At 43.2% G+C, this 25,669-nt stretch overlaps 1 protein-coding gene across 6 annotated transcripts in view; it reads left to right on the top strand.

Annotated features, from left to right (window-relative positions):
* LAMA2 (laminin subunit alpha 2) overlaps positions 1-25,669 on the top strand; it is a 1,237,914-nt gene that overhangs the window by 720,677 nt on the left and 491,568 nt on the right. For all 6 annotated transcript variants that reach the window (XM_077486899.1, XM_077486900.1, XM_077486895.1 and 3 more), the window contains one exon: positions 13,788-13,915. In XM_077486899.1, the coding sequence (XP_077343025.1) occupies positions 13,788-13,915 (128 nt within the window). The remainder of the gene's footprint in view (positions 1-13,787; positions 13,916-25,669) is intronic.

The raw sequence follows: 25,669 nt of genomic DNA, 5'->3' as shown, positions 1-25,669 counted from the left end.
GCAAGCTCTATTACAAAAGAGCAATATAGCTAGCTATATAGGTGGATATAACGGTGTATACTGCGGTCAGGGCACGCGGATAACACGCACAATCTCTTACAACTGACTGCAAGCTCTATTACAAAAGAGCAATATAGCTAGCTATATAGGTGGATATAACGGTGTATACTGCGGTCAGGGCACGCAGACAACATGCACAATCTCCTAAAACTGACTGCAAGCTCTATTACAAAAGAGCAATATAGCTAGCTATATAGGTGGATATAATGGTGTATACTGCGGTCAGGGCACGCAGACAACAGGCACAAACTCCTGCAGATTGCTAACAGCTCAATTACGCAAAATCGGACGATAATGAACGGTGTATACTGTGTTGAAGGTACACAGAGAACACCCACTAACTTCTACAGACGCCAACGCACTACACAAGACCGCCACACTGGCGGCCTTATATAGTGTGGGGCGTGTACAACACAGCCTGAGCTATGATTGGCCACAGGCATCCTGCCTGTGGCCAATCATGGCTCTCCCCGCTGCCGGCGTTGTGATTGGCCAAGCATGCGGGGTCACAGTGCATGCTTGGGCAATCATGAGCCAGCAATGCACTGCGATGCATTGTGGGCCGTGAGCGCCACAAGAATTTTGCGTGAGTGGACCATTACATTCGGTATTCGCTGAACGGGCAAACAGCCGATGTTCGAGTCAAACGTATGTTCGACTCGAACACGAAGCTCATCCCTAATGCTATCACATGCTAATATCATTAAACAATATGTAATAGGTTTTTGAGATATACGATTACAGTGAAATAAAAACACGAAACCTGATGAGTTGCAGATCCACGTCTGCGTCGTAATTAGATAGTGACCACAGTGTCAGTAGTCAGTGCTATCAATGAAACTACTGCTGTCACAAAACTGACTGGATTATTCCTTTAAATTAGGATTCAGGTAGGCACTTGTACCAATGTGTTGACTGTACATAAATATCTATCATTGCTGACTGCATTTTAAAACTGCTTTATATAAAGATTTATTTACTGAAAAAAACACATTAATGCCCTTGCAAAAACTGATTTGGGATTGCAGTGGAAGCTGTGTTTATGTTTGTACCGTATTTCTAGACATGCTAACATATTGAGGAACATGCTGTTACCATAGGGATGAACCAACCGATGAGTAACCATAGTTCTCATTTCGTCATTGTGCACTACATGGTAACCATGTTTACTTCAGTGCCTATCCATTCACTAACATTGCATAAATGATTTACAAAGTCTGTGGGAAGAATATCTGTAGGAACATGACTTGAGATGTTGCTTCAAATTATTTATTATCCTAAGCACAGATTGTTTTTGTAAATTTCTCTTTTATGCAAGTACATGGGTCTACAGCAGGGATATGCAATTAGCAGACCTCCAGTTGTTGCAAAACTACAAGTCCCATCATGCCCCTGCCTCTGGGTGTCATGCTTCTGGCTGTCAGAGTCTCGCTATGCCTCATGGGACTTGTAGTTATGCAACAGCTGGAGGTCCACTAATTGCATATCCCTGGTCTACAGGTATAACTCCGATTAAAGTGGTTGTAAACCAATTACAACCACTTTGACCTACAGGTAAGCCTAGATTAAGGCTTACCTGTAGGTCCAAGAAATATCTCCTAAACCTACACGGTTTAGGAGATATTTGCCGAAAGACAGGCACCGATGTCTACAGCACATGCACCGCAGACAGCGGCTCACAGGTGCACTTAACGGCAATATGCCGCGAGTGGCGGCTCCCATGCGCATGCACGGGAGTGATGTCATCACACCTTCAACGAATGACAGCGCCGGAGCAGCGAGACCCACCAAGAAGATGGAGGCTCTAGACTACAGGGGACAGCAGTGACTTCGCTGGCTCCTGTGTCAGGTAAGTGACACATAATGGACTACTATGCGATGTATAGTAGTCCATTATGCTTTACCTTTGCAGGGAATCAAAGAGGAAGTAAACCCATTAGGGTTTACTTCCTCTTTAACGAGTAGCCCCAGGCAGATATAAAAGACACAAATTAATGCAGTAATTAATCACTAATACATCATTAAAAATGCAAGCACTGTGTGTACCTGAATTTGACATGGTCTTAACCGCTTATAATTCCTATAGGGCTAGATTATGGGAGAAAGAATCAACACAGGAGCAAATCAGTTTATGTATTGATTGGTAGAAAAAGCAGAGGGAAAGGGATAAGCTCATCACTGTATCGATAGATGTTATATCCAATCTCAGGCTGGGTAGGTCCAGGGTCAGAGTGAGGATTACCTCTGTAGGTTATATGGCTTATGTGATGACTGTAATTTAAGAGGTCCAATTTTTCAGGAGAGACTACACCCAAAAGGTATGATTTGGTGGAAGTATTTCACTGTGTGACACATGCAGCTGTAGGAAGATTACACTGGAGATGAAATAAAGACACACAGAATTGATTAATTCACTTTTCAAGTGATGTTTGAGCCACACGGATTAAGCTCCATTCATTATGCACTGTTTTGGATCTATTATACATGAGTGTTCTAACATTATTTATGTATATGTGTGGTCACTATTGATAGTATTACATAGTTTGTTTACATTTTCCTAATTTTATCTTATGTTTTTGTTATGTAGTGGGTTGTACCAAATGGTTTTGCTGTTGGGATTGTGTATTTAGGAGCTCTGGCCTTTTTTTAGTTATTAAATTGGTATTTAGGTGTAAACCACTATTACTGCTTAGATGCTTATAGGTGTTAGGGTTTAAGATTGAAACTTTGTTGGCTGCGTGGGGATTAGGGGTTTGTTTATGGTCTTATTGACATGAAGTGTATGGGAACCTATTGGGTGGTATTCAATTCAATAGTTATACACAGGAACCTAATGCCGCGTACACACGATCAGAATTCTCATTGGAAAAAGCTCTTCCGACGGAATTCAGCTCAAGCTGTCTTGCCTACACACGGTCACATCAAATTCCGATCATTTATAACGCAGTGACGTACAACACGTACGACGTGACTAGAAAAAGGAAGTTCAATAGCCAGTAGCCAATAGCTTCTGTCTCGTAGTTGCATGCGTGATTTTTAAACGTGTCGGAATTGCATACACACGATCGGAATTACCGATAGAAAGTTTTTCCGTCTGAAAAACTGAGAACATGCTATCAATTTTTGGCTGGCGGAAATTCGGACAGCTAAATTCCGATGGAGCATACACACGGTCGCATTTTCTGATGAAAAGCTCTCATCTGTCTTTTTCTGTCCGGAATTCCGATTATGTGTACGCGGCATAAGGGCTTATGCATGTGTGCGTAGAAGATGCTGCATTCAGATCTGCATTGTGCACAGATCTGAATGTATCAGTATTGTGAGTTCATGCACACAGCTGTGTTGGGTCACTCTTCCCCTGTGACATTGAGTTGTGTAAAAAAATGTAGAAACATCTGCCTCTGAGGTCCAATTGTCACTATATTGTATGCCATGTGCAAGATGACATCATTCTTTAGTCATTTAGAATAATCGAAAATCAAAGGCATTTTGTGCCTGCACCACTGCAAAGTAAAACATAAACAAAGTATATGCAGTGGTGGCAGCATAAGCACAAAATTACTTGGACCTTTATTCATTCTGGCCAAATCTGATTCTATTTAAACTCTGGCATTTTTGTATAAGAAAAAATTAATGAAACTATTTCAATTCTACAACAACCCAACATATTACTACCACAAAGAATTACAGTGAACAATAAGACTGGCTTTAACCACTTGCTTACTGGGCACTTAAACCGCCCTCCGGCAAAGACCAATTTTCAGCTTTCAGCGCTGTCACACTTTGAATGACAATTGCGCGGTCATACAACACTGTACTCAAATGAAATTTGTATAATGTTTTTTCACACAAATAGAGCTTTATTTTGGTGGTATTTAATCACCATTTGGGGTTTTATTTTTTGCTAAACAAACAAAAAAAAACATGTTTCATAGTTTGTTATAAAATTTTGCAAACGGGTAATTTTTCTCCTTCATTGATATTCGCTGATGAGGCTGCACTGATGGGCTGCACTGATAGGCACAGATAAGGCGATACTGATAGGCACAGATGAGGCGACACAGATAGGCACAGATGGGCACCAATAAGACAGCACTGATGAGCCTTGATGGGTGGCACTGATGGGTGGCACTGATGAGTGGCACTGATGGGTGGCATTGATGGGTGGCACTGATGGATGGAACTGATGGGCAATGATAGGTGGCACTGATGGGCACTGGCATGTGGCACTGATGGGCACTGGTAGGTGGCACTGGAAGGTGGTATTGATAGGCAGCACTGGTAATGATGCACTGATTAATTTATAGGTGGCACTGTGGGCATTGATAGGCGGCACTGTGGGCACTGATAGACGGCAATGTGGGCACTGATAGGTGGCACTGTGAGGTGGCACTGAGGGCACTGATAGGTGGCACTGTGAGGTGACACTGTGGGCACTGATGGGTGGTACTGTAGGCACCGGTAGGTGGTCGCTGGTGGGCACTGCTAGGTACCTTCATGATCATGTCCCTCTTGCAGCCGCCGGTGATCTGCATTTTTTTCCCACTTCACGCTATCAGCGTGAGGAGGAAAAATTACCGGCTTTGTTTACATCACATGATCAGCTGTCATTGACTGACAGCTGATCACGTGGTAAGGGGTCAGGATTGACCCCTTACTCCAATCTGAGATCAGGCGAGTCTCATAGACTCACTGATCACAGAGCGTGCACCCTGCAGGGGGCACCCAGGCCACTCGTCCAGGGACGCCCTCCCGGCAAATGACGTCTGCGTCGTATCCGTCTTTCGGAAGCGAAATAAAATATGCACACATCAGATGCGTAAGTATATATCCATCTGATTTTCCTCTCAGAGTTATGTTTATGAGAACGTTTTACCAAAAATCTATATACTGTTTATAAGCTACAATATAGCATATTATTGCAAGACTGTTGACCTTCCTAAGGAACTTTTGATAAAAATATTTCCACATTAAAGAGTATGTAAACCCAACATTTCATATTCCTGATATAAACATACTGTACAATGTACTTGCATGAAAATGTATCTTGTTCTCTTTGGTTTACTTCCTTTAAATGAAATCCCTGGTGTTCCTACTAGTCCCTCTGCTTTCCTATTAAAAACTGACCACACTAAGTAGAAGAACACACCGTGGTCCATTCTCTAACAATGCTGGGAACTCAGGCTGCTCTCCCCCAATGATCTTACCTGTCCTCCATATTTTGCTGCTTCTCCTCCCCCCAGCTTTTATGTAGCTGAGAACACAGGGAATGTGATCACTTACTGTATAACAAAAAGGGAAAAAAAAACATAAGAAAAGATAACATAACATAAGGGAAAAAAATGTAATTGGAATGGGTTGTTTTACAAGGTATTAATTTACAATCACTTTAAAGTTGTAGTAAACTCTCTACTACCACTTGTACCTACAGGAAAGCCTATGATAAGGCTTACCTATAGGTACTGTGAATATTTCCTAAACTTGCACAGTTTAGGAGATATTCAGAGTGCATACAGCTGATGACATCATCAGTGCATATGCTTTGAAGGTCCAGATTACAGTGCTGAACCTTCAGAGCCCATTCCAGAAAGGGCAGCTCCCACGGGCATGTGATGTCGTTGCACTCCCAGCCACTCATGTAGCCGGAGGCCGCAAACCCGGAAGGAAGACCGAGAAGATGTCATCCGTCTCAGCAGTGATATACCAGCGCTGGAGGGCTTTATTCTCAGGTAAGTCTGTCATAATGTGCTAGTATGCGATGCAGGGATTTATTTTTTCAGTCACCTTTACTACCACTAACTGTGCATAAGGATCCATGCAATCTACCCATGCTAGTCAAGTATTTTGAAACAGTTTAAATCAAAAGAACCCAATCCAAGTTGACCACCTAAACCGGGTCTTCTAAAAAATAAAATGAACAACCCTATTATATTAGATTTATATTTCAATTTCACAGAATGAGGTGGATCCTCCCTGCAACCAGCAATTGGTGTTCAATGAGGGAGAAACATAAAACCGTCAAAGTTGAAAACAAAGGTAATTCGAATTAACAGATACGCAAAGATAAGCCAGATGAAAACATATCAGAAAACAAGCCAAACTGTAACAGGTGACAGTATACTAAAGGAGTCTGGCAGATCTGGTACTCACTGAGTTCTCTAGTTCTCTGATACCAATATAAGCCCTACTGGTCAGGTACAGCTGCAGCATAACTATGGCGCAGTGCTGAATATTGACCAGCAGATGGTGGGGGCAAGCTTCTAGATACAGCAATCATTTTAGAAAGAAGGTAATATGCAGGGGTGCCACAAGCATCTACACTCAGATTCCAGTGTCCAGTTTACAGCAATTAACAATTAATTTAGAGCTGGAGAAGTAGCACCCAGTCTCTAAGCTTGTAAAATCCACAAAAGTGTTTTATTACCAAAGCTTAATTGAACAAGCTGGGGTTAGAAGCCCATTGGTTTCTATGCAGAAGTGAGCCTGATTTTGCACTTCCCAGCTTTAGTAAATAAACCCCATTGTGTACTTAAAAGTAGGGTATACCTGTATCCATCTCTTTTTTTCAAACAATCTGGGATGGACAAAACTATTTCTTAAAGGAAGTGTATTCCACATTTTCATAGCGCTTACTGTGAAGAAGACGTTCTGCATGTTGAAGTGAAATCTTTTTTTCTAAAAACATAAAGAGTGTTCCCTTGTCATTTGTAATGACTATAAAGTGCATAATTCTGCACCAAGTTCACTGTGTAAACCATATATTTTTACACACAAAATTCAGATTCAGAATACTTTATTGATCACAGTGGGAAATGGTGATCATATCCCCCATTTCAACAGTTGTTTTCAATATTCTTAAAAATAATATTCCATGACTTTATATTTGTTTAGGCACTTACTGATATGTGGTAACAACTGTCTCTCAGTTGTACCTATGCATTGTCACCTTGTCCTGTGTTTCCCTTGATTGAGACTTCAAGTGGTTGTGCTGACACACATTGCACGGGTATAGTCATAGTCCACCATTTTCACTACTAGGAAGCTATGAGGTGCAGTTGACAATGAAGTCAGTGTATATAGAGAGAAATTGTCTGAAAGAGGCTAAATGAAAAATAGAATGAAAAAAATAAATAAATGTGTTTTATAAAAAAAAAAAAAAAAGAAAAAAAAAGTTATTTATGATATTCATCGCTTTAACAAACTAAATGTTTTCCAATTAGAACTTAGATCTGATTTAAAAGTCATAACAGCCCTATTAGCAAACAAATGTATTGTTGTTTTCATACCTTTTTAAATCTTTTCATATTTCAGTACTGTTATGCCCCATACATGATCGGAAATTCCAATGGAAAAAGTCCGATCGGATTATGTTGTTGGAAAATCTGATCATGTGTGGGCTCTAACCGACTTTTTCTGTCGGAATTTCCGACTGAAAAAGTTTGAGAGCTGGATTTAAAATTTTCCAACAACAAAATCCGATCAGACTTTTTCCAATTGTGTGTATAGAATTCCAATGCACAAAGTGCCACGCATGCTCAGAAAAATGGAGACGAAAGCTATTGGCTACTGGCCTCTACGTAGTCCCATCATACATGTTTTACGTCACCTTGTTCTGAACGATCGGATTTTCCGACAACTTTGTGCGACCGTGTGTATGCAAGACTAGTTTCGGCCAAAGTCCGTCGGAAAAAAGACAGATTTTGTGGTCGGAATGTCCGACCGTGTGTATGGGACATTAGATCTCAATCACACAGGGCATCTTAAAATGTATGCCCATGAAGGACCATGTGCAGGAGCGTATGAGTGCATATCCTTGAATGCACACTCTGAGTTTGGGGACATGCACCCACACTCACCTGCACCTACACGGATGTCAAATTGAGAGGAGCTGCTGTGTTCATGCAGCCGCTGCATCCCAATTGAAATCAATAGAACTGGCTGCACAGGAATGCACGGAACACCTGTGCATCTCCGTGCGGGCAAACATGGTCCTCCACGGGCATGCACTTTAATACACTCTGTGTGAATAAAGGCTTAAAGTAAACTGACGCTACCCCAGCGCTAATAAACTACAATAAGCTAGGTCAATAGAAATGTGTTTACTGGTCAGGCAGTATATGCAATTTTTTACCACTAAGCTCTTGTGCACATGGTCGGAGATTCCGACAACCAAATCCATCGGAGTAATTCCGACAGATTAATTCCGGAAGAGGTCCGGAAGTGATGTTGCATACACACGGTCGGACTAAGTTGTCAGAAAATCCGATTGTGCATAACGTGATGACGTTATTTCGTTACGACGGGACTACGTTCAGGCTAGTAGCCAATAGCTTTGGTCTAGGAATTTGATCTGAGCATGTGTGGCACTTTGTCCATCGGAGTAGGCTACACATGATCGGAGTATGTCCGATAGGAGCATTTTGTTGGAAAATTTTACCGGCAAGTTGGAAAACTTGGTCCGTCGGAATATCCAGTCCAAAAAACTGTCCAACAAACAGTCCGATGCAGACCACACACAGTCGGAAAATCCCACAAAACGTTCCGATAGGACACATTCCGTCGGAATCTCCGACCGTGTGTACAAGGGCTTATAGTGACATCTTGGAAACAAAAGTTGTACTTTGGTCTTGCTTTTTTCTTTTTTTTTGTTTGAGTATGCTAATGTTTTAAATCTTGGATTCTTTTATTCTACGTGCATTTGGGATATTTCAGTACCTGGGGAGACACCTATATTACGTCTATCTTCCCTTTGAAACTGTTTTGAAAATTTGATGAAGTACATTTCTGATGGATGATAAAAGTCAAGATTCGTGACTCCAACATCCTCTAATTTATAACGTGCATCTTGTTATAACTGGAAAAGTTATTTGATCCATAAGTCTGCCTTGCAGAAAAGATTTTGTTCTAATCACCATTAATAAAACACGGCTGTCTCCATAATGATACCTTCATTCTTAGTGAAGGAGGGAAATGTGCTTGGCTTGCTTAAATGAATTACCTTGCTATATTTATTGATTGCGGCAGAATGCAGGTAGCTATTCATTTTTATTTTCATGTACTGAATTTTAGGTTGTTACTCACTGTACAAGTCTGATGTCTATAATAAAATAATAGCAGCAATATCATTTTTTTTTCCCGAAACAAGTGGCAATTAGAAAAGGCTATTCATGGTTTTCTAATTTAGAAGCATTTTAGTCCCACTTTCCAGTATTCACCTTCAATTTTTCTAATAGTTATGTTTTTAACTGAAGTTCAGCTTTAACTTAGCAGTACTATGATAAGAAGGCGCTCTCGTTTTGTGCATTCATATATGTCATTGCAATCTGATTTTGCAGTATGAAAATGGTTACCCATGATTATTTTCCAAAATATGTTTTCTCTAAGGCTAAACTATGTACAAACAGCTAAAACCACAGTTGAAACACACGCAACAGTGGTGGAACTACCAGGGTCACAAGAGTCGCATATGCGACCAGGTCCAGGCATTCTGCCATCATGGGGGGAGCCCAGGTTTTGCATTTCCCCCTGCACCTTCGGCTGGCATTCCACTGTTTCATTTAACTGCTGACCGGAGGAGCAGAGGAAAATGCTGCAGGCTGACTAATCACCCCCTCCTCTCCCACTACATATTGAACTGCTGGCTGGAGGGGCAGAGGGAGATTCTGAGAACTACGGAGCAGCTGATCAATATGTGCAGCAGAGGTGAGTGGATATAGCGTGACCAAGGTACTTAAAGTACATTGCCGTGTGTGTTGGGGGGTAAAGGAGATTTGCTTTGAGTTGGAGGAGGTGTGCTGGGGGGGGGGGGGGGGGGGTGGAGGTGCAGAGATGTGCAAGTGGATGCAGAGATGTGTTAGAAGTGTGTGTGTGTGTGTATGGGGTGGTGTGCAAAGATGTGCCTTTAAGAGGTTTCAGATGCCAGGAGTATGGCCAGTGTAAGTCTTCTCTCTTTACCATGGCCAGTTACATTTTCGGTCAAGCATTCACAAGAGATTTAACCACTTAAGGACTGCAAGGATTTACCCCCTTAAAGAGGTTGTAAACCCACAAAAAAAAAAAAAAAACTAACACCTGCAAGGCAAAGGCATAACGAGCTAGTATGCATAGCATACTAGCTCATTATGTAATACTCACCTGAGATCGAAGCCCTCGCTGCGGTGCCGCCGACATCACTCCCAGGGGTTACTTCTGGGTATCACGGCTCCGGCACTGTGATTGGTCGGAGCTACATGCATGCGGGAACGGCACACTCACTGAAGCAATGGCACATACATGCCTTTACTTCAGTTTGTGTCAGTGTGCATGTGCCGATGACATTGGCACATGCAAATACAGGGGATATCTCATAAACGGTGCAGGTTTAAAAGATATTCTGGGTAGCTACAGGTAAGTCTTATTATTTGCTTACCTGTAGCACAAATCGGTCTGTAAGGGTTTACAACCACTTTAATCACCAAGCCATTTTTTGCGATATGGCACTGAGTTGCTTTAACTGACAATTGCGCAGATGTGAAATGTTGTACTAAAAACAAAATGTATGCCCTTTTCCCCCACAAATAGAACTTTCTTTCGGTGGTATTTGATCACCTCTGAGGTTTTTATTTGCGCTATAAACAAAAAAAGAGTGACAATTTTGAAAAAAAAAAGCAATATTTATTACTTTTTGTTATAATAAATATCCCCAAAAAATATATAAAAAAACCAATGTCTTCCTCAGTTTAGGCCAATATGTATTCTTCAACATATTTTTGGTAAAAAAAAAAAATCACAATAAGCGTATTGAGATTGGTTTGGGCAACAGTTATAGCGTCTACAAAATAGGGGATAGATTTATGGCATTTTTGTTGTTATTATTTTTTTACTAGTAATGGCAGTGATCAGGAAATTTTTTAGTGGGACTGCGACATTGCAGCGGACAGAACAGACACTTCTGACACTTTTTTGGAACCATTGACAATTGTACAGTGATCAGTGCTATAAAAACGCACTGTATAAATGACACTAGCAGGAAAGGAGTTAACACTAGTGGTGATCAAGAGGTTAAATCTGTTCCCTAGGAGGTGTTTCTGACTGTGGGGGGAGTGTACTAACTAGAAGAGGAGAGTGATCTCTGTTTCTGATCACTAGGAACAGACAATCTCTCTCTACTCCCTGTCAGAATTGAGATCTGTTTGTTTACATTGACAGATTCCCATTCCTGATCTCTGTGGAGCGATTGCAGGCAGCCAGTGGACATTGCAGTTGCCGGTCATGCACATTGGCTCTGTATCTATTGCACGAACCAATGTACAGCTACAGCAATTTGTGCAAAAGAGCCAACCTGCGGCAGTATAATGATGGAGGCTGGTCGGCAAGTGGTTAAAAAAAATCCTATGCATTAAGGTGAAAAAACACCTGGCAGTCACCGACCCCCTAGTTCCCTGTTTTACTTACCTGAGCCCCTTCATCTTCTTCAGTGGAACCGTGCCGCCCTTCTCTTCACGGAGTCCCGGCCTTGATTGGATAGATTGATAGCAGCGCAGCCATTGGCTCCCGCTGCTATCAATCAAATCCTATGACCCAGGCACCAGGAGGCTGGGCCGAATCATACATTCAGCATCTATGGATGCCGAATGAATGACTCGGGAGCGCACCCGCAAGGTAACCCCCTCAGCAGAGTGCTTCTCCTAGGGAGTTATCTAATGCGGTGAGGAGACGAGAGAGACGCAGAGGGACCCAAGAAGAGGATATTCAGGGCCACTCTGTGCTAAATGAGCTGCACAGTGGAGGTAAGTATGACATGTTTGTTATTTAAAGAAAAAAAAACAAAGCTTTAGTATCATTTTAAAACCCAACTCAATGCAAATAAAAAAAAAAAAATCACCCTTCAAAAAATTTCCTTTAACCACTTTCAGACCGGACCAATTTGCTGGTCAAAGACCAGACCACTTTTTGCGATTCGGCACTGCGTCGCTTTAATTGACAATTGCTCGGTCGTGCGACGTGGCTCCCAAACAAAATTGACGTCCTTTTTTTCCCACAAATAGAGCTTTCTTTTGGTGGTATTTGATCACCCCTGCGGTTTTTATTTTTTGCGCTATAAACAAAAATAGAGCGACAATTTTGAAAAAAACTCATTATTTTTTACTTTTTGTTATAATAAATATCCCCCAAAAATATATAAATTTTTTTTTTTTTCCGATGGCAGGGCGGCATCGAATATTGGACGTACCTGTACGCCAATATGCCTGCCCGTGCCATTCTGTCGACGTACATCGTCGTGCGCTGGTCGGGAAGTGGTTAAGACAAAAAATACACACAAAAGAAAAAACTAGCAGGTGCGCTGATCAACAATTTAGTATAGCCCTCCAGCTGGCTATTTGGGATGATTAGACAAGTCAAAGTCAATCAGACAGGTCAAAGTGTGCTGCTGCTCTCTATGGATCCTCTGGGTGGCAGGAACACATCTAGACAAAAATAGAAAAGAAGACAATACAAGGCCACCCTAGTGTAACTTGGCTTTAATATGGTAAAATTAAAAATGGGGGGGGGGGGGGGCGTGGACAGTGCTGCCAAGATACTGGCAGCACAACTGAGGCTATCTACCACTACGCTCGGAGTTCAGATCCTAATGCGCCCGGTCCAGCCAGCGCTGCTCTCCAATGACACAAACCCACATTAGCATGATACAGGGGAGAAGAGAGTGTGGACATCACACAGTTGCCATCACAATGTGTTTCAGAGGTGTGGCCTCCTTCCTCAACTCAGGACTTATCATATGTCTGCCACCTTTGCTGCCCCACATTTGACAATTTTATGATCAGTTTTGGGAAATTCCTATCATCTTTCAAACACGGCACTCTGCTGTCTACAGTTTTGTTTCCCAGTTTCAAGTGAACAAATTACCAAAATGATTTCTCTTCAACCAATTACAAAATGTGTTATCAATTCACTGCACTTAGACCAAGTTAAAAAAACATCACAGCTGGGCTAAACACTGGAGTTGATTTACTAATGACAATGAGGCTGTTCATTTTGCAAGTGAAATTGCACGCTGACTTTCCTCTAATGGTAAGGAGGATGGAGGCTTTAGCCTCCATCCTCCTTTGTATACAATCAGGCAGACCCTTGTACTACATGGTTTTGGTAAATCTGAAGGAAAAAATCAGCAGAAAATCTGATAGTGTGTATGGGGCTTTACAGTTATGAAGGAAAAGTGTGTTGTAATTTTAAACCCCTCTTTTGTGGCTTCAGTGCACTGTAATAGTGATCAATAATGATCATGGTTGGGCCCATACAGAAAATGCTCCCCTTATCATTGCAACATTGGCTGCAAAATAATGCTGGACACAAAGTCAGGAGTGGACACATGTATAAAACTTGAAGCTGAATAGAAAATCTAGTTATGCTGTTCTTAAGAAGTTAAAGTAAACCGGTCACTATACAAAAATGCAGAGACTGACATTACTGACTGAAAATGGTAGTTACCTGGCTGTCAGGTTGACCTTGTGGCTTTACATGTTAAACGTTACTGAACAAAACATGCATATTCTATGTTGCTGTAAGGCACGCGTCATCACAGTGAAATAATATGAACACTCACTAAGCCTCAGTGCTTATATTAGTGCTCTCTGCTTTTCGACATATATACAGTATATATATATATATATATATATATATATATATATATATATATATATATATATGGACTATTTTGCTTAATCTATTTATCTCCTGTTTCATTTTAGGACTGCCAGCACAATACTTATGGCCGCTACTGTGATTACTGCCTGCCAGGCTTCTATGGCAATCCAACTGATGGCACAAATGAGGACTGTTTGCCTTGTGCCTGTCCTTTGGGCATAGATTCTAATAAGTAAGTATCAGTGTATGGTCAAATGAAAAGTTTGCCTAAACCTACGTTTCTGGAATATAACTGGTAGCCTTACAAATAACTGCATTAGCATGTTCTTGTTTAATAAAAAGGAACAAGCATTTAATTTGTTGCAAACTGGTTCTTAAAAATGAACTAAACTCAGCAATCTGTGCGCAAAAATACAGACAGAGGGCAAGAGACCAATATTGCCTGTTGTCTCCCTGCAGTTGATCTTTTCCAAACACTAACTAAACTCCATGTCTTGTTTTACAATGTGTGTGGATTGGAGACAAATACCTTGGTATAGACAGCACATCAGAGCCTCCATGAAAGGAGAACAGTAGTGACACAGAATCTCACTCCAAATCTCAGAAGGCTAGCAGTCAGAAGCAAAAGCACCTTATAACTCAGATATAGATCTGCAGATATACATCTGTGAGAATATAGGCCTGGGATCTTTACATACTGTGACAGAACTGCTTGGCACCCCGATTAGGTGTTTCCGTCAAACATTGCCTCCTGCCCTCCAAACCGTTCCAGCTGACCGAGAGCTAATACCAGCTCTGTAAGTACAAGCATCATAAACACAAGACATACAAGGGGTTGAGGTAAACTCCAGAGGAATGGCTGTTTATTGAACAAAAATACAGATTTTTTTATACACTTTAAAAGTAGGCCAGTCACCACATGAACAATAAAACCAAATATTTACCCAAAACATCACACAATGGTAGACATGGGCGCCATAAAACCATTTGTTTTGTTTCATTCCATACGGAAAAAAAATCGTACTTCGTAATTCATGTACGAAATTCAAATCAAATTCATTTTCGTTAGATTCGTAAACTTTTTGTTAAAATAGCGAAAATTCGTTATGATGAATTTATCATTATGAGGGGTTCCCACCATCCCTGTGCTGTGCTGACTTCCTCTGAATGGTGAACAAAACATCAGTCATGTTTCTGTTAATTTGGATCCGAAATTTGTTAATGAAATTTCGTATTTCGTATGAAATTCGTAAGCATAGAAATTCCTGTAGGGTTCCGACCATCCCTGAGCTGACTTCCTTAACCCCTTCCCGCCGAGCGTACGCAGATCTGCGTACTCGGCTTCCGGGGGGTATACCGGGATGATGCCCGCACCTGCAGGCATCATCCCGGTGCCGTTTTGTTCAGCGGGCGATTGGCTTTCCAGCCATAACAACCGATGCGGCTAAAAGCCGCTCGGCTGTTATGCCGGAGGAGCAGGAGGGGACGTCCCCCCCTCCCGCCGCCTCTCGCCGCTGTTACCGGTGCTCCCGCTCGATCGGGAGCACCGATCAGTGGTCCGACGCCTCCGGCTGCTGCGGAGGAACTGGAACGAAGCCGTAATCGGCTTTGTTCCAGTCTCCTCATCGTAAACACGGAAGCGACGTCTTCCCGACGACTTCCCGTTTACTCGGCTGCCAATGGCGCCGGTTTTAAAAAAATATCCGGTATTCAGAATCGCCGTTTTCGGCGATCTGAATACATTGAAGTGTAAAGGAGGGGTGGGGGGTCTTTTAGACCCCCGATCTCTCCATAAAGAGTACCTGTCACCACCTATTACTGTCACAAGGGATGTTTACATTCCTTGTGACAGCAATAAAAGTGATCAAATTTTTTATTTATTTTTTAAAACAATTTAGTCGTTTTAAAATAAATAAAATAAATAAAAAAATTAAAAAAAAAATTTCAAAGCGCCCGCCGTCCCCGCGAGCTCGCGAAGCAAAGAAAACGCATACGGAAGTCGCGCCCGCGTATGTAAACGGTGTTCAAATCACACATGTAAGGTATCGCCGCGATCGTCAGAGCAAGAGCAATAATTCTAGCAGTAGACCTCCTCTGTAACACTAACCTGGTAACCGTAAAAATTTTTTAAAGCGTCGCCTATTGAGATTTTTAGGTACCGTACTTTGTCGTCAATCTACAAGTGCGCGCAATTATAAAGTGTGACATGTTTGGTATCTATTTACTCAGCGTAACATTATCTTTCACATTACGCAAAAAAATTGGGCTAATTTTACTGTTTTTTTTTTTTTTTATTCATGAAAGTGTCCCTTTTCCCAAAAAGTTGCGTTTAAAACACCACTGCGCAAATACCGTGTGACATAAAATATTGCAACAATCGCCGTTTTATTCTCTAGAGCCTCTGCTAAAAAAAAATATATAATGTTTGGGGGTTCCAAGTAATTTTCTAGCAAAAAATATGGATTTTAACTTGTAAACACCAAATTCCAAAAATAGGCTTAGTCATGAAAGGGTTAACTTCCTTTCCTTAACTTAACTTTTAGGTTCATTAACTTTTCGTAACAATTATGAATTTTCATTATAATGAATTTATCATTATGAGGGGCTCCCACCATCCCTGTGCTGTGCTGACTTCCTGGGTTTTTAACTTTTAGGTCCGTTAACTTTTCATCAATTATGAATTTTTGTTATGAATTTGGATCCAAAATTCGTAAATGAAATTTCGTAATTTGTACGTAATTCGTATGCATAAAAATTAGTATTTCGGATTCGTACGAATGTACAAATTTTTCGGAAATTCGTATGAATTTTGGTTTCGTACAAAACGAATCACACATATCTACACAATGGTTTAGATAAAGAGGTAGAGCTGACACAAGGCTAATCCAATAATAGATACCTTCAACAGTTAGCCAAATTAGGCAACAGACAGAACCAATAGGTGACTAAACTAACACGGAATGTACTCTTAGGAGGCATACAATGGGAAAGACAAAAACATGTGTATTCTGTCCACTACGGATGAGCCGAACATCCCCCCCCCCCCCCCGGTTCGGTTTGCGCCAGAACATCCGAACGGCAAAAAATTCAGAAGAACGCACAAACACTGTTAAAGTCTATGGGACACAAACATGATAAATCAAAAGTGCCAATTTGAAAGGCTTAAATGCAAGTTATTGTCATAAAATGTGTTTATGGAGCCAGGTCCTGCCCCAGGGGACATGTATCAATGCAAAAAAAAGTTTTAAAAATTGCAGTTTTTTCGGGTGCAGTGATTTTAATAATGCTTAAAGTGAAACAATAAACATTAAATATTCCTTTAAATATTGTGCCTGGATGGTGTCTATAGTATGCCTGTAAAGTGGCACAGTTTTCCCATGTTTAGAACAGTGCCATGGAAAAAATAAGATTTTTGTACTGACCGTAAAATCCTTTTCTCTCAAGTTCATTGACGAACACAGCACCTTTAATCTTGACCTTAGGGTTATATCGCCACCTTCAGGAGAGGACTAGGCAGAACACATGAAAACAGCAAAGCTGTACAGTACCGCCCAGTCCTACAGGCTATAACCCCTCACTCTGCTACCAGTAGCTCAGTTTGTCAAAAAGCAGTATGAACATAAATAGGAGGGGTGGGTGCTGTGTCCATCAATGAACGTCAGAGAAAAGGATTTTACGGTGAGCACAAAAATCCTATTTTCAATTTTGTTCAATGATGGACACAGCACCTTTAATCTTGACCTTAGGGACGTCCCCAAGCAGTGGGAACAGAAAGAAAATAAACTCCACTCATAACAAAAAGAACTCCTCAACAGAAGAGTTGCAACCTTAAACAGTCGCCTGCCAAACCTTGTGGCCGAAGCCTGCATGCGAAGATGGGCTCACATCAACCTTGTAAAATTTTGTGAAAGTGTGAACGGACGACCAGGTCACCACCTTCCACACCTGGGAAATGGACGTTTGATGTTGGAAAGCCCAGGAGGCACCAATTGCTCTGGTAGAATGTGCCGTGACAGGAAATCGGAGCGCCTGCCCGCTTATGGCATAAGCCTGAACCCCAATATGTCTGATCCATCTAGAAATGGTGGCCGACGAGACTGCCAGGCCCTTCTTTGGACCAGCCACCAATACAAACAGAGAGTCCGACCTCCGAAAAGGAGCTGTAACAGACAGATAAACCCGCAGAACCCGGATCACATCCAAATAATGTAAAGCAAACTCTTTGGGATGAGACGGCCGAGGACATAAGGACAGAAGCACAATGTGCCCATTTAGCTCATTTAGATGAAAGGCTGAAACAACCTTTGGAAGAAACGAAGGCTGCGGGCGCAGCACCGCCTTATCCTTGTGGAGGATCAAGTAGGGAGACTTGCATAACTGGGCTGCCAACTTAGAAACCTGCCTTGCAGGCACAATAGCCACTAAAAAGATTACTTTCCGAGAGAGTGTCAATAAGGGAATCTCCCTAATGTTTTCAAACTGCAGTTTCTGAAGCACCGAGAGCACCAGATTCAAATCCCACTGGGGCAGCGGTGGTCGTACTGGAGGAGCCACATGTCGAGCCCCCTGAACAAACGTACTCACCAATGAGTGAGTCGCTGAGAAAAGACAGCCAAAGCTGATATCTGCCCCTTAATGGTGCTTAATGCAAGTTTCTAATGAACACCTCGCTACAAAAACAGCAGGATCCTGGAAATTGAAAATGTACGCAGACTCCACCCCATCTCCTCACACATGGAGATGTAGGCCTTCCACATACAATGAAAAATCATCAGAGAAGAGGACTGCCCCAAACAGGGCTTCCTGACGAGCCGGAAGAAGATGAAGGTTGGAGGAAAAAATCTGTTTGGTGGACAAGAAAGAAACCCTATCTTGTAGCCTGACAAAACCAGTTTGCAAACCCACTGGTCAGAAAGGAGGGAGGTCCACCGTACTGCAAACACCCGAAGGTGACCCCATGCAGGAAACAGATTTCTCCAGAAGGCAAACCTTCATGCGGCACCAGATTTGCTCGCCAGCTTGTTCAGGCATGCGAAACCAGGGACGCCTTTGTCCCTCAGCGGGCACCTTGTCGGACTGGGAACGTTTACCTGCCGACCCTTTAGCTGCTGACCCGGATGGACGAAAAATCTACTTCTGAGCAGAAAAGGAGGGCCCCTGCGCCCCTGCCTATGGCGTGGCTCCTTACCCTTTCTGGACTGTGGGAGCAAAGTACTCTTTCCCCCAGTACCATTCTTAATAATGTCATCCAGCGAGGCTCCAAATAGCCTCTCACCTTGGAAAGCCAAATCCGCTTGCGCTTTCTCAGATGCCTGGTCCACAAATCAGCATTTAAGCCAAATCAGGTGGTCCAGCATTACTGCTGATACAGAGGCTCTAGAAAGCAAAGGGGCCGTATCCAGGGCCGCATTACAGACATGCTTAAGGCCCTGCACCAACTGGTCTGCCAGTTCCACACAGTCCCGAGAAACCTGTTCCTTCTCCAACTCGCGGTGCAACAACTTAGCCTATTCAGTAAGCATCTGTGACTGCCTCGGCTCTTCTGTCGGCAGGGATCTTGAAAGAGGGGGACCCTTCCACCAGAATTGTAGTTATTTAACCTGGATACCAGGGGATCTACAACCAGTGGAGATGTCCATTTTTTCAGGAAACTCTCCTCAAAGGGGTAACACACCGCCATCCGTCTCGGAACTGAAAAGGCCCGCTGCGGGCTTCCCCACTTGTAAATAAACGAATCAAAATAAGTTAAATACAGAAACACCTTAGCAGTTCGGGCCAGCTTGTGGGACCCAAAAGGGACCGATACCTCTGCAGATGTCCCCCGCCATATCCTCTATCTTTAAGGTATCCCACACCGCTGTGATAAGTGCTCCTACTAGCTCTTTTTCCTGTGCGAATGGTCCCGGTCCGCATCCTCTGAAACATCAGAACAGGGGCTGCCTGCCACAGCGTGACCCAAGCCTGTATCAAAAATATCCCCAGAGGATGGGGGAGGGGGCATTTTTTACCCCCCTTGCACCCACACACCACCTCTACCCTAGCAACAAAAGATTCCAGGACCACGCCAGGGGAACCGGTTGCTATAATAAGGATGTCTGGGGAAGAAGCGCCAGCTTCTGACACCATGCTGGTCCACTCTTGCCTGTCACCATTGGGGACCTAAGGCAAGTCACAAAAAAAGCCCACCCTCCTAGCTGCCACAAACTGAGGGGCCCACAGGAGGACTCACCACCTTGACCCAGGTATTGCGCTGTGCTGCCACCGTCCACTCTCCCCTCTGCCTGTCACGAGGTGTCCTGTGTCAAATTCATGCTGTTCCTAGGTTTAACCAGCGCCCAGCACTAGAGTATAACAATTCTGAGGCTACTCAAAAATGGCCGCCGGCCTCCTCAGCTAAAGCACCCACAACCGCCGGGAAAATTGCCACCGGATGCCAAGAAAATGGCCACAGAAAAGCACACGGCGGCTGCGGCTAAAAGAAAATGGCCGCGGCGGTCAGTCCCCACATGCAGCACACAGATACCCCAAGGACGGCACTAAAATAGGGAAAAAACAAGCAGACCACCAACCACCCAGTGCAACCCCTTGCCAGGAACCAGAGCCCCCCCAGAGAACACCCGGCCAGGTAAGTGCTCCGCACCTTAGCATGGGGAGGAGGGAAAGGGACAGGGAGAGAAGAAAGGGAGAGGGAGAGACCCCCTAGTCGACCTCCCAGGGAATGCCCAGCTGCTCCATACTTCCGAAACAGGTGGAACTGTACTTACCCCTCCTGCCGGGACTGCTAGACACATTCCATGGACAGACCCATCACTCAAGCAGTACGGGGTGGCTGTCAGCCACGGCACACTGGGATACGGACAGCAGTAACCCGGTCATATGTGTTCCCCAGAGCATATAGCTCACCAAACAGGGCATGTCTTGGCCCGACCCATCGCGTAGCTTAGGTATACACATGCTCAATGGCCAGGCTGGGGAGACTACCAGGATCTATATTATCCAGCCTGTCACCCAGCCCGGCTGTTGATTATAGATCACAGGAATAAACAAAATAGCAGAAAAAGAAATTTTTTTTGAAGGATTATTGGTCCCCGCAGGGAACCAGGTTCTTCTCCTAGACTAGGCAGAAAAAACGGAGCTGCTGGTAGCAGAATGAGGGGTTATAGCCAGTAGGACCGCCCTGGGCAAGACTGTATATCTTTGCTGTTTTTATGTGTTCGGCATTGTCCTCTCCTTAAGGTGGCAATATAACCCTAAGGTAAAGATTAAGGTCAAGGTGCTGTGTCCGTCAATAAACAAAAGAGGAATTACATTTCTAAAGGAAAAAAGTCATTTAAAACTGATCACGGCTATAATGAATTGTCGGGTCTCAGCAATATAGATAACACTCACTGAAAAAATGGCATGCCCCCCTCCCCAGTCCATTACCAGGCCCTTTGGGTCTGGTATGAATATTAAGGGGAACCCTGAACCAAAAATGTTAGAAAAATTGTGTGGGAGTCCCCCAAAAAACCCATACCAGTCCCTACAGGTCTGGTATGGAAATTAAGTCAAACCATGCGCCAAATTAAAAAAAATGATGTAGGGGTCCCCCCAAAATGCATAGACTCCTCAGGTCTGTTATGGATTTTAAGGGGAACCCTGCGCCAAAAAAATAGGGGCCTCCCAAAATCCATACCAGACCCTTATCCAAGCATGCAACCTGGCAGGGGGCGAGAGAACCTGAACTGTACCAGGCCACATGCCCTCAACATGGGGAGGGTGCTTTGGAGTAGCCCCCCAAAGCACTTTGCTCCACAAGGGCCTCATCCCTACAACCCTTGCTCGCTGGTTGTGGGGACAAATCCGGCTAGGGGGTTATCCAAATCTGGAAGCCCCTTTAACAAGGGGACCCCCAGATCCCAGCCCCCCATGTGATTTGGTAACGGGGTACATTGTTCCCCTACCATTTCACAAAAAAAGTGTCAAAAATAGTAAAAAAGACACGAGACACTTAGGGACAAGTCCTTTATTAAAAGATAAAAAAATAAAAAATTTCTGCAATGTCCATTCATCTATAACGCTGCCCAACGAGCTTAAAAAAAACCCCCAAAAAATGCAACAGCTCTGCCTCCATGGGAGGCTCCTGCCAAGTGATGCTTCTTCTTGGTGACAGATCTTATATAGCTGAGGCGGGGCCACTTGGTGATGTAAATCAGTGACCCCGCCTTCCTCTGACATCATGAGGCATGATGGGGTCACCTGCTTATGTCATCGAATGGCCCTGCCCTCCGCTATTAAGAACTGTCACCAAGAAGAAACGTCACTCAATGGGAGCCACCCATGCAGGTGGAGCTGTTGCGCTTTTTTTTTCTTTTTTTGGTTCGTCAGTCGGCATGATAGAAGGTGAATGGACATTGTGGGACATTTTTATTATTTATCTTTTAATAAAGGACTTGTCCCTAAGTGTCTCCTGCCTTTTTTACTATTTTTGACACTTTCTTTTGTGAAATGGCCCCGTTACCAATTCACATGGGGGGGCATGGGATTTGGGGGTCCCCTTGTTGAGGGGGGCTTCCAGATTCCAATAAGCCCCTCACCAGAATACCCCTACAACCACCGGGCAATGGTCGTGGGGATGAGGCCCAAAGCACCCTCCCCATGTTGACGGCATGTGGGTATGGGCATGTATGGATTTTGTGAGGACCCTCACGCCATTTTTTTTTTTTCATTTTTGGTTCGGGGTTCCCCTTAATATTCATACCAGACACAAAGGACCTGGTAATGGACTTGGGGGACGGACCAATGCTGTTTTTTTTAATTAATTTTATTTATATTGCCGAGAATCGACAATTCATTACTGCCGCAATTAGTTTTAAATTACTTTTTTACTTTAGAAATTTAATTTTTCTGTGGTACTTTTCTAAACATGGGAAAACTGCAGAACTTTACAGGTCTACTATAGACATCCCCAGACACGATATTTAAAGGAATATTTCATTTTTATTGTTTCACTTTAAGCATTAGTAAAATCACTGCTCCCGAAAAAACATCAGTTTTTAAAACTTTTTTTGCATTGATATATGTCCCCTGGAGCAGGACCGAGGTCCCCACATATTTTTTTGGACAATAACTTGCATATAAGCCTTTAAAATTAGCACTTTTTATTTTTTTATTTTTTTGAAAACTGACAATTTTATTAATTTCAAAAGAAAAGAAAGGGGAACAGAAATAAGAGGGCATCAACAAAAAAAAAGAAAAAGAGAACAAAGCATTTCCAATAAAGAGCACAGGAGGATACATAGTACAATAATAATCACAATTGCCAGTTGATCCAACATCATAGCCAAGGGTAGGGCTTGCTGCCGGTTCATGAAGTTTACGACCCCTGACATCATACTGAGATACGATATAATAAAAGGGCCGCAATAGCGAACCTCCTGTACTAGGTCTCTTCAACAAATAGAAATAGGAGCAGTAGAGACGGGAAAAGCTAAGTCAAGGAAAGGAAAGAAAGATAATAGAGTGGAAGAGGGTTAAGGCAGCCGCCCGCCCCAGGGGCCCAGTATTGTCCCAAAGACAGCCACCTCAGGCAGCATTAGGCCTCGTGTGGAGAGAACCGCGGATCACAAGGCTGGGGGAGTCTCCAATAGGACCCAAGATTCCCATATTCTATGGTGCTTATCAAGGGTGTCATTCAGGGAGGCTGTCAGGTATTCCATTCTCTTAACATCTCTGATCCTGGCGTGCAGTTCAAATAGGGAGGGAGGGTCCGTCTGTTTCCACTTTAGGGCCACCAGGCAGCGTGCTGCAGTTAACACATGCAACAGTAGTTTCTGTGACATTTTAGTGAAGGAGATGGGTGGTAAACCTAACAGATACATTTTGGGATCTAAAGGCACCTCAGCGCCAAAGATGGATCGGAGCAAGGATTGCACCATCAGCCAGTATGGGAGAAGTAGGGGGCAAGTCCAATAAATATGGAGTAGCGTTCCCCTATCTTTATGGCATCTCCAGCAGCGAGAGTCAGTCAAGGGGTATATGGAGTGGAGCAGGTCCGGGGTCTGATACCAATAGAATAAAATATTGTATTGGTTCTCCTTGTAGAGCGTGCAGATGGAGCTTCTGGAAGCTTGCGACCATATACGCTGCCACGTGCTTAGGGGTATAGTTTCACCCAGGGCCTGCTCCCACTTGCCCATATAGGCATGTCGTGGCCCGTCCGGTGACGGGGACACGATCAGAAGCTGATAGGTGCGGGAGATCATACCCTTTGGGGAGGAGCCCTCCAAACATATTTTTTCGAATTCAGTTAAAGGGGAAAAGCGAAGGTTGGCCACAAAAGATTGCGCATAGTGCCGTAGTTGCAGATAACTAAAGAAGGCCTGTCTGGGTAAATTAAAAGTGTTTTGCAGGTCCTGGAAGGATCTCAAAAGTCTAGTTCTGGGGTCTATCAGGTGGCCATAGTGGAATAGGTCTCTTTCCATCCAGAAGTGGGAGGTAGTAGTAAGCGGATATGACAGTTTAGCACGTCGCCAAAGCGTGCGCAGTAACGCCATGGGGCCCAGGAGGTGCGCCCCCCCCATGTGTTATATCGGAGCTCCAAAGCATGGAGTTCGGATGGACAGGGGCTAACCACAATTTATCAATTTGCGTTCAGCGATTAAAGGCGTGGAGAGTACACCAGGAGGCCACAGGGCACAGCTGGGCTGCCAAGTAATACTTGGCTAAATTGGGAAATGCAAGGTCGCCCTGGGTGCGGGGGGCATACAGAACCGATTTGCTGATCCGGTGTCTCTTATAGTTCCAGAAAAAAATTAGAAGATCACCCTGGAGTTTTTAAAAAAAATGAGGTAGGGACAGGGATGGGCAATGTCTCAAAAAGATACAGAAGTTTGGGTAGAATAGTCATTTTTAGTGTTGCGAGACAACCAAGCAGCGACAACCTCAGAGATTTCCACTTGGCCAGGGATGCCTTGATAGATGCAAGCAGTTGGGGAAGTTGGCTGCATAGAGAGAGTCGTAGGAAGCACTTTTGATTTTTCATATTAGTGTCCCATAGACTTTATCGATGTTCCGGTGGCTCTCAAATTTGCCCCGAACACCGGATATTTTTCAGTGTTCGCCGAACGTCCGAACAACCAAACTTATGCTCGGGCCGAACCGTTCGCCCATCCCTACTGTCCACTAGACAAGTCATCAGAGGACAAACAATGTTCTAGCAGCCTGATAAAGTGGAATTCATTTATCTTCATAGATTTCTTGAGGGATCTTTCTGATAAATATTTCTGTCCCAAGTGAAGGAGCCTCTCCTATCCAGTCTGCAGGAGGGCCTCCATATTCCCTCTGACCATTACACTGTATAAGAACATTATTACACCTTTTGATTCACTCCAGAAGGGAAGCTTTATTGTCCTTATTCAGAAAATTAATCCAAACCATGCTCTCAGTGTTCATCGCATTGTTGTCCATCATTATAGAATGATCTGCTCTCTCCATGGACCATAATCAGTGGGTAGGAGGTTTGCCCCTAGCCCTCTCCAAAAGCCTCTGTCCCAGTCTGTCACACATATCAGGAACTGCACTGCTATTTTCATGAGGAATTTAGGACAAAAAAATAAATATTTAGGGTATTGCTTAGGAAAAATTAGCACTTCTAGATGTTCCCTATATCCTAGAAAATCTTCACTTCTTGAGTTCGGTTCTACTTTAAAATATATGGTACTGCCAGATTTATATTATACAAACCAAAAAATAAAACAGTATTGTCACCTACAGCCCATCAAATTGCACTGCTGGTGTCTTACTAGATCAAGCAGTAAAATTTAAACTCAGGGTGTCTTAATGTCTTTGTTTTCACAGCATTATACATATTTAAATCTAATATCTTACAAATATCCAGTTGAATTAATATTTTATTCTGTTCACAATGATTTTTGCCAAGTTTCCTATTCAAACCTGTTTAACAACAGAAATTGTAGGAGATGCGTTGCAAAAAAATGGCTGAAAA

The sequence above is a fragment of the Lithobates pipiens genome, unplaced genomic scaffold (assembly GCF_037356315.1).
Source record: "Lithobates pipiens isolate NorthernLeopardFrog02 unplaced genomic scaffold, aLitPip1_a1.2 Scaffold_18, whole genome shotgun sequence".
NCBI classification, from domain to species: Eukaryota; Metazoa; Chordata; class Amphibia; order Anura; family Ranidae; genus Lithobates; species Lithobates pipiens.
The sequence above is the reverse complement of the archived record's forward strand: the minus strand, read 5'-3'. Positions and strand labels throughout refer to the sequence as shown.